We start from the raw sequence: 10935 nt of genomic DNA, 5'->3' as shown, positions 1-10935 counted from the left end.
ATGATACAAGCACCAAAATATCACTGGTTTTGTTCAGAACACTAGCTTTTCTTAACTGCACTGTGTACTATTTATTAGTTATCATGCCAAATAATATAATAATAATATACAACAATAAGCATTTCAAACAGTACTATGCAACATTATATGACTTTATATGATTTTTTTTAGTTGGAGAAGGAGAAGCTAAAATTTGTGGTTTATTCTTTGCACCAGAAATTGAAAGTCAAGTCAAGGGAATTGCATTATGAGATGCAGTATTTAATCAGTATGTTTTGATTGTATATTGCACTTTTTGACTAATATGTGACCCTGGACCACAAAACCAGTCTTAAGAAGCACAAGTACTGTATATGTGGGGCAATAGTGAAAAATACACTGTATGGGTCAAAATTATATTTTTTATGCCAAAAATCATTAGGATATTAGGTAAAGATCATGCTCCATAATGATATTTAGTAAATTTCCTACTGTAAATATATCAACATTAAATTTTTTGTTTGTAATATGCATTTCTAAGAACTATATTTGAACAATTTCATAGGCAATTTTTCTGAATATTTAGATTTTTTTTGCACCCTCAGTTTCCACATTTTCAAATAGTTGTGAATAAAGCTGAATATTCAGCTTTCAGTTGATGTATAAAATCCCAGTTTTGAAAAATGGACCCTTATGACTGTTTTTTTATGTCAGATGTACACTAGCAGTTAAAAGTTTGATTAGATTAATGCACCCTTGCTGACTAAACTCTTACTGATCCCAAGCTTTTGAACACAAATGAATGTAGTGTACAGTATGGAAGCCCTTAAAAAAACTGAATAAACAAATAAAAAAGTTAATTGCAACTTTTTATCTCACAATACTGACTTTTTTCTTAGAATTGTGCAATAGAGACTTGCAATTCTGACTTTTTTTTTTTTATAAATATTCAATATAAACTTGCAATTGCGATTTAAGTCAGAATTGTGAGATGTAAACTCACAAGATTTTTTGTCTTGTTTTCAGCCAAAATATCAAAAAATTTGAGTAAATATTTGAAATTTTCAGAAAAACAAGTCAAAATGAAGTGCGTTTCTGATTGAAATAAAATTGTTTTTTGCAGATTATTTTGCTTGTTCTAAGCAAAAACTCACTTAATTTTGACTTATTTTTTTCTGAAAACAAGCCAGTAATTTTTACTTGTCTAGAAAATCCTTCTTGATTTAAGAATTTTAAATTTTTAAATATTTTGGCTGGAAACAAGACAAATAATCTAAGTAAGAAAAGCTTTTTTTTTTTGCTTTTTTCGCAATTGTGCATTTATATCTCACAGTTCTGAGAAAAAGTCACTATTACCTTTTTTTTATTATTTATTTTTTATTCAGTGGCGAAAAGGGGCAGTACGCAAAGTACAGTACGCATACTATAGCAAGATACTGAAAGCAGCCCTTGTTGAACGACTCTGAATGACTTGAAACTTTGTCTCATTTGTCACATGACCTGGGTTAACTGGCTGTTGTGTCTTTTTCCCGTCGGTACGGCGTCTCTGTCCTCGCCGACACGTGTCTGTAGGGTTACGCTCTGATTCACAGTGTAGTCTGATATGAAGTCGATCCCTCCTCTTCGCTGCTGTTCAGTAGCGGCTGTCTCTCCCCGTACGACTTTCGCCTCTTCGGCCGTCTGCGACACGCCACGGCGATAATAGTTGCGATAATTCCTGCCACGGCCGCCCCGATGATCCCTGCAGCCAGCAGCCAGCGCCAGATCTGCTGAGCTTGCTCTAGATACGGCGTCAGAAACTCTTGCACAAACCGCTGAGCTGAAAGAGATCAAAGTGATTGAGAACAGAGCAAGAGGCTGAAGGAGCAAGGAAGTTCTTGAATGTATGCAAATGACTCACTCGGGTCCTGTAAATATGCATATTCATAACCCAGAGCTTTAGTCGAGAGGAAATAATCGCCATTTCTGTAGAGAGGGATGAAGGGGACCATGTAATAACCGTCGTTGTGTCCGATTGGAGCGTTTTCGGTCGGGTAGTGTGTGCGGGGAGGCTGGTGTCTCCTTAGCCATTGCTCAAAGATGCTGAAACACAGAAATGCAGAGTTGCAATGAAAAAAGCTGTTGGAAATGAGGTCAATCATGTTTGTACATCATTGTGTTTTGCATTCAAATTTGCTTTTTTTATGTTGTTGCTAGGGAGTTCTGGCCAGTTGCTAGGTGGTTTCTTACTGGCTTAGAACAAAAAAGTCAACCCTCATTTTTTTTTAAGCTTTTGCTGATAATGGGTTGAATTTGTGTGAAACAGTTAAAATACGCATTAAAAATTCTAAACTAAATGAACATAAACCAGACCTAAAATATGTTTTGTTTTCCCTCTTACGTTAATAAATAAAAAAGTTTATATATATATATATATATATATATATATAAAACTTTTATTTTGTTATATTTTAAGATTATTTATTTTCATTTTTTCATTTTAAATAACATTATTTAAAAAAAAAAGAAAAAATATTTTTTAATATTTTTTTTAATAGAATGTAAAATTTAAATACAAAAAAGCTTGGTTTTTGCGAATCTCTTCAAATGCATAAGTTGATGAGAAGCTAATAATTCATTCAAAATGAAAAGTGAAATAAATAAGGAAATAATAATATAAATAAATAATTAAAATAAAACAACAGAATAAAAAAAATGACAGAATATTGATACATAGTTTTCTGAACAACTCATGCAGCCCTATACTATATAAATGAAAATAAAACACTGAATAAAAAAAAAAATATTTAAAATGTTATAAGGTTAAAAAAGCCTGTTTTATTTGACGATTAACTGGCATCAAAGAACAATTGCAAAATATATAGTAAAATTAATGAAATAGTAAATTAAAGTCTCAAGGGCATTTCAAGTAAATATTTTAGGCTGACCAAAGAAGGTTTGAGAATCCCTTTATTAAAGTTTATAATATTTATAACAACTATTGCACAGTTTTTTGGGTGAGTTACACATCTAAATGCCCAGCACTGTAAAACAAAAAAATTTGTTTCAACTTAAAACTTAAAACTCTGCTACCTTAAATTAAGTTCAGTCAACTTAAGTAACTTAAAATTTTTAGTTCAGTCAACTTGAAATTTTAAGGCAGCGGAGTAACAAATTATATTAAGTTGAAACAACTTAAAAAAAAACATATATATATATTTTATATATATATATATATATATATATATATATATATATAATTATATATATATATTTTTTTTTTTTTTTTTTTTTTTACAGTGAGGGTTAATGGTTTGTATACGAGTTTGTGCATGCATTTCACCTGTCGATAAAGGCATGATGTAGAAGGAAAATAGGGTCGTTGGCGGATCCCTGTACTGAAGACATGGATCCGTTCAAGAAGACGTGTAAGGAGTTGTGCATCAAACTGCGACCCGTTACCGCCAACCCCGTCTCCGGATTCGCAAAACCTGAGAAAAAGGTGAGACTGATGTGTTAAACAAGTGTTAATGTAGTTTTTCTCACTCTAAATGAGCCATTGCTTTACCTTCCAGAGCATTCCTGAAGCTCATGTTGGCGCGTCTGTCCATCAGGTCCGTCTCGTACTCTGTCAGACTCAGCACTGACTCCACGTCTGAGGAGGTGGGGAGTCGTGGGACACGGTTTCGGTCATGGTTTCCCGGATTGCGCAGTAATGGTCCCTCTGGAGAGCCGTCACACAAAATTTCACGCTGGTTGTAGTCTTCGGGTTGTGAACAGACAACCTGCACAGGTATACGGAGACTTGTTGTATTAAACACTAACAAACAGTCTAATATCATCAAAAAAGGACAGATCTAATCAATAAGTATTCAATATGTGAATCAACCTGTTCTTTTAATACTTTTATTCAACAAGGATGCATTAAATTGCTGAAAAGTGACATAAAAGACATTTATAATGTCTATTTCAAATAAATGCTGTTCTTTTGAACTTTCTACTTTTTCATCAAAGAATCCTAAAAAAATCTAATTTCTCATGGTTTACACAAATAATCACAATTAAAAAGCCAATCCTCAATTTTTTTAAATCGTTTTTTTTATTTTTTTTTATTACGGGTTGAATTTGTGTGAAACAATTAAAATATGCATTGAAAGTGCTAAACTAAATGAACCTAAACCAGACTTAAAGTTTGGATAAACCAGACTAGAAATAGGTTTCGTTGTCCCTTTTACATTAAATGTAAAATTAAAATGCAGTGAACTCAAATTATTTGAGCTTTCCAGTTGATGAAAAGCTAATAATTAAATCTTTAAAATGTAAATTTTAAATAAATAATAATAAAAAATTCTAAAAAAGAAAAATATTATTATTGTTATTGATTAATTAATTTTTAATTAATGCAACTTGAATTATGATAAAATGATATTGATGAAAAGCTAATACTTAAATCTTTAAAATGTAAATTTTAAATAAATAATAATAAAAAAGTCTTAAAAAAGAAAAATATATTATTATTATTGTTATTGATTAATTAATTTTTAACTAATGCAACTTGAATTACGATAAAATGATATTGATGAAAAGCTAATACTTAAATCTTTAAAATGTAAAATTGTAAATAAATAATAATAAAAAAGTCTTAGAAAAAGAAAAATATATTATTATTGTTATTAATTTATTTAATTTTTAATTAATGCAACTTGAGCTAATAATTAAATCTTTAAAATGTAAAATTTTAAGTAATCTTTCAATAAAAATAAAAAACACTCAACCCTCGTTTTTTTCTATTATTAAAATCATTCATTCATATATATATATATATATATATATATATATATATATATATATATATATACAATTATGATGAAAATGATATTGATGAAAAGCTAATAATAATCTTTAAATAAAAATAATTACAATTTCTTTTTAAAAACAGTCCAACTCTACATTTTTTTTTTCTCGTTTTTGCCAATTATGGGTTGAATTTTGTGTGAAACAATTAAAAAAAGCATTAAAAATGCAAAAACTGAATGAACTTAAACCAGACTTAAATTTGTTTAAACCAGACTTAAAATATGTTCTGTTGTCCCTCTTACATTAAATGTAAAATTAATTGCTCTGAGCTCAAATCTTTGGGTTTCCAGTTAATATAAAACTGATAATTAAAAATATATATTATTTAATTTTTTTAATTAATGCAACTTGGAAATTATGATTAAAATGATATTGATGAAAAGCTAATAATTAAATCTTTAAAATTTAAAATTAAAATAAATAATCTTTAAATAAAAATAATTAAAATTGTTTAAAAAAAAAGCCAACCCTCAGTTTTTTGTTTTTCCTAATTATGGGTTGAATTTGTGTGAAACAATTAAAATATGCATTAAAAGTGTTAAACTAAATGAACTTAAACCAGACTTAAAGGTTGATTAAACTAGACTTAAAATGTGTTTTGTTGTCCATCTTGCATTAAATGTAAAATGCATTGAACTCAAATTTGTGGTTTCCAGTTGATGAAAAGCTAATAATTAAATCCCAAATCTATTTTGAAAAGATAAATATAATCATATATAATTTTTAATATAATATAATTTATATATATATTTTTAATTAATGCAAATTCTAGCTTTAAATCACAAAAATATCACCTTATTCTAAAAGCATGGAGTTATAAAGGTGTTTTGACAGCCTGTAAATTTTTTCCTTCATGGATAAAGCCTATCTGTCTCTAATGACTAATACAGCTCATTTCTCGTATGTTAATTGGATGCCATTTCACCTCTCCGCTGGTCTTAAGAGATGTAAGAACGCCTACGCTGGCGGCAGATGATGAGAAGAGAGAGAAAGATGGAGCACAAGAAAATGACAAATCAAAACTCAATTTTAGTCTTTCTGAAGAAAACCTAAGTGGTGTTTGCCTGTGCAAAACTCATCAGCACGATACAAGAGAATGGGTGGGTTCTTGCCAGGTTATCGTTATTTTTAGTTAGTTTAACTTGATTACTTACGTAAGTAAAACTGAAATAAAAATTAATACTATATTGACATGCTTAAAAAGGCAAAACCTTATATAAATGACAAAAACACAATACCATTACTTAAACTTTAACAAAAATGCAAATTAAAATGGTAAATCTAAAAAAGAATTCAGACTATTACAAAAAAACTATTAGCTGTTTTAAAGTGTAAAAATATTTCTCAATATTACAGTTTTTAAAACATGAAACATTACAGACCCTAAATCATAAATAAAGTATGTTAATTCAAATACAATATTAAAAACCTATACTTATTTTATTTCACCTAGTTGCCAATAAAACATTTGATCATTTTTTAATTTAACTTGATGTACTAAAATGACTAATAAATAAATAATTATACGATATATATACTAAATATACACTACCAGTAGTTTTGAAAGATTTTTAATGTTTTTTATTTTAAAGAAGTCTCTTCTGCTCACAAGCTGCATTTATTTGATCCAAAGTACAGCAAAAATGGTAACATTTTGAAATATTTTTACTATTTAGAATAACTTTTTTCTATTATTATATTTTAAAATGTAATTTATTCCTGTGATCAAAACTAAATTTTCAGCCTCATTACTCCACTCTTCAGTGTCACATGATCCTTCAGAAATCATTCTAAGATGCTCATTTGCTGTTCAAGAAATAGTTCAAAAAACAGTTGAGTACATTTTTCAGGATTCTTTGAATAAAAAGATCCAAAGATCAGCATTTATCTGAATTTTTTGGGGGGAAAGCAATGATAGAAATGAATACTTTTATTTACCTAAGATGCTTTAAATTGATCAAAAGTGACAAAAAATGTTTATAATATTACAAAATATTTCTATTTCAGATAAATGTGACCCTGGACCACAAAACCAGTCTTAAGTTGCTGGGGTATATTTGTAGCAATAGCCAAAAATACATTACATGGGTCAAAATTTTTGATTTTTCTTTTATGCCAAAAATCATTAGGAAATTAAGTAAAGATCATGTTCCAATGATGATTCTTTGTAAAATTCCTACTGTAAATATATCAAAATGTAATTTTTGATTAGTAATATGCATTGTTAAGAACCTAATTTGGACAACTTTAAAGGTGATTTTCTCAGTATTTTGATTTTTTTGCACCCTCAGATTCCTGATTTTCAAATAGATGTATCTCGGCCAAATATTGTCCTATCCTAACAAACCATACATCAATAGAAAGCTTATTTATTGAGGATTCATATGATGTATACATCTCAGTTTTGTAAAATTTAACCTTATGACTGGTTTTGTGGTCCAGGGTCACAAATGCTGTTTTTCTGAACTTCCTATTAATCAAAAAACCTGAAAAAACCTCAGCTGTTTTCAACATAATTATAATAAATGTTTTTTGATCAGCAAATCGGAATATTAGAATGATTTCTGAAGGATCACGTGACACTGAAGACTGGAGTAATATTCTAAAAATTCAGTTTTAATCACAGGAATAAATTACATTTTTAAATTTAATTTTTAAATTTAATTCAAATAGAAATCAGTTATTTTAAATAGCAAAAATATTTTAAAATGTTACTTTTTGCTGTACTTTGAATCGAATAAATGCAGGCTTGGTGAGCAAAAGACACTTCTTTAAAAAGCATTGAAAACTTACTGTTCAAAAACTTTTGACTGGTTTAACATAACTAAAAACATTAAAAACACAAATGATACAAATGACTAAAACCTTGATGATAAATATTTCAAACTTGTAATAAAAACTATAATAGTGTCTCAGACTCTCAGTCTACTAAAACACAACTGAGGCAAAGTGTGTCTGTATTGTGTTTTAGTGAAGCTGCTTTGGTTAATTCTCCTGCGGCTCTTGTAGAGGGTCAGTGCTGAAGTTAATGGGGGTGTTAGGGGCCAGGCACACTCGTGACCCACTACAGCCCAAATTCACTGCTGCGCTCGAGGCCACGTCACACAATCATGCCTTTATAAACACATCGTCACACGCGGCTTCATCAGACGCTGCGCTCTCAGAGGAATGTGTGACGACATCACCTCTCTGGATCAATGAAACTGGCATTTGACTTTTCTTAAAGGTCCAAATACCAGTCACATGGATAAAACAAATACGACTAATGAGTCACACGGACACACTGGGAATTTACATGGAGGTTATTACCTCAATGTGTTTAGCTCCTATAGACCTGGAGAATGAGAAAAAATGTTTATACAGAATGTAGCTTCAATTATGGAAGCCTCCACCACTGAATAGAAAATAAAAAAGGTTATTGCGACTTTTAAACTCACAAAAATTGTATGATACAGTATAAACGTTCAGTTGCGAGAATTGCAACTTCTTATTGTGAGATAAGAAGTTGCAATTATCTTTTTTTTTAATTTAGTGGCAGAAACGGGCGTCATAAATACAATAAATGAAGAAAATAGAAAATAGTTTGATATCCTGTATTCAAAAGATAACTTTTTTAAAATGTATTTTCTTTTTATTTAAGCTACATTTTTAAAAACTGACAAATGCACCTATCACAATGCTTTGGAAGGTACTTTAAAAATGTCTTCTTTTTTGTTAATTGAAAGTAACTTATTCAATTATTCTTCAATACTGTCCATCATTTCTATCACACAGTAATTATATTTGCTACAACAACAAAATTTTAGTTGAATTTTAATTACTATAAGAATAATTTGAACAAAACCATATTTTATTCATGTAAAAATCATGTAAAATGAAAATGTAAATCTGAATGCATTTACTAATCTTTACATAGTTTTAAATGGTACCTTTTTTATATTAAAATGTGTGAATAATTATTTTAGGTTTATTGCACATTTAATCCCTGTTGTAATTTTTTTTAGCATTTTAATTAATTATTTTTTCAACATTTATTTTTTGAGTGAACTAAATTTGTAACTATTTAAAAATAACTGAAATAATATTAATATAAATAAATAAATAATATAAAGTTTAACTTGATTATTAACAAAAAATAAAACTGAAATATAAAATGCATAAATAAAAAAATAGAAAATAATACATTTGAATAAAACCATGCTTTATTCTTGAAAATCATGTAAAATTAATGTTTTTTTTTGTTTGTTTTTGATTTAAAATTTAATCTAAATACATTTAAAAATAACTTTTTTCTCACTTAAACATAATATAGCAGGCTATTATCTACCTTCATTGCATAATTTACCCTTAACTTAATTTATACTATGCTATAAAACTCATTTTGTTCACCTGTTTGCCCAAGAGAAATTGCAAAATAAAATAAAAATAGGATTACAGTTTGGTTTTGTGTCTGCAAAAAAAAAAAACAAGCATTTGTGTAATTGAATTTTTGACCTAAAATCCAATTCTTAAAGGGATAAATGACTAAACCATACTCTATTCATGAGTAAACATGTAAAATGAATTTAAATAATAATTAAAAATAATATTACAAGCTATTATCTACCTTCGATGCATAATTTACCCTTACCTTAATTAATACTATGCTATAAAAGTTTTTTTCTTCTTCACCTGTTAGCCCAAAAATATGATGAAATTGGGATTGTAGTTTGGTTTTCTCTGTCTGCAAAAGACCTAAAATCTAATTCTTAAAGGGATAAATTCCTAAGCCATACTGTATTCATGAGTAAACATGTAAAATTAATTTAAATAACAATTAAAAATAATTTTACAGCCTATTATCTACCTGTATTGCATAATTCACCCTTATCTGAATTTAAAATTTCCAAAATAGTTACTTGTGTGCCCAAGAGCTATTGCAAAAATATGATGATATTGTTTTTGTGCATCTGCAAGAGAAAACAAGTTTTAATGCATTTAAAATGAAAAGAACAGACATTACTATAGGAAAAAATGACTAAACCACACTGTATTATTGCAATGTAAAATTAATCTTATGTTTACCTTCCAGGAAGAGAACACCGAAGATGGGCTGATCAGGTTGGGACTGAGAGGACTGCGTCCCCCCATCAGCTCATCCGTACACACCTGACAGTCCTGCGCGTCACGCCAATCCCAGTACGGGATGGTAAAGTTAAAGTCTCCAGTCAGCTTCCGAATCTCATGCTCCCAGAACAGCAGGTAAACGCGATGCCAAGGTAGAAACGCGGCCGATTCGTGCGCGAAATCAATGTCGGTCCAGACGTTCCCGGGACCTCCGAGCAGCGCGTCACGGGACACGTAATAGTGCATCCAGACGAACAGATCATACACACTGATGTTGGAGAACATGGGCGTCGAGCCGTTATTCATCTGCACGTACGTGCCAGTCGCAATCATATAATCTGGGCTGATTGTAGTTTTGGCGAGATTGAGATACGAGATGAATCTTTGCCTTTCAGAGACGGATAATTGAAAGATGTTTCTGCGCACAGATTCCCGTCTTTCTGCGCAATTGGCTCCGAAGTAACCAAACTTGCACTCGCCACAGTCGAACCCCATGTAGTTGCCGGCACACTGGCAGGTTTGGTTGTAAAACACCAAAGGCCAGCGTTCACGGTCATCCAGGCCCGAATGAGGATACTGCGGCCCGTTGGGAAGATCTGAGACTGTGACGTCTTGGCAGAAGCCTCGACCTGAAAGAACGCCGCATGCTGAGCCATCACCCGACCAGACTGGACAACAGCGCTTGCTTTGCAGGATGTCCGGCGTGGTGCAGGGCCGAGGAAACTGCTGGAGAGATGGACTCAAGAACTGAATGAAGAACAGAAACAGAGGGAGAGACATGACGAGAGTGAGATGCATTAGACACAGAAGAGTTAGGAGAACTTCAACTCACTTTCTCTTTACACACTGGCACACACGTCCCTCCTTTTCCACACACACACACACACACACACACACACACACACACACACACCCACATCACATGCTAGGGATGAAATTGGTGACCCCCCTGCTCGTGTTCGGTCTCGGGACTCTGAGGAATGTTTGTGCTTGAGTCAAGCGTGAGATCATTTC

The 10935-nt window shown here is 30.8% G+C and overlaps 1 protein-coding gene across 1 annotated transcript; it reads right to left on the bottom strand.

The window, feature by feature from the left end:
• Window positions 1–1565: 1565 nt before the first annotated feature.
• On the bottom strand, window positions 1566–10719 carry tyr (tyrosinase). Its single transcript, XM_073817652.1, has 5 exons — window positions 9880–10719; window positions 3527–3743; window positions 3302–3449; window positions 1880–2061; window positions 1566–1798 (listed from the first exon to the last, which is right to left on the bottom strand). The coding sequence occupies exons 1-5, from the start codon at window positions 10717–10719 to the stop codon at window positions 1566–1568; spliced, it is 1620 nt and encodes a 539-aa protein (XP_073673753.1).
• Between the last annotated feature and the right edge of the window lie 216 nt (window positions 10720–10935).

This window comes from Garra rufa, chromosome 14 (assembly GCF_049309525.1).
Source record: "Garra rufa chromosome 14, GarRuf1.0, whole genome shotgun sequence".
Classification (NCBI taxonomy): Eukaryota; Metazoa; Chordata; class Actinopteri; order Cypriniformes; family Cyprinidae; genus Garra; species Garra rufa.
Note: the sequence above shows the minus strand (reverse complement) of the source record. Positions and strands in the feature narration are given on the sequence as shown.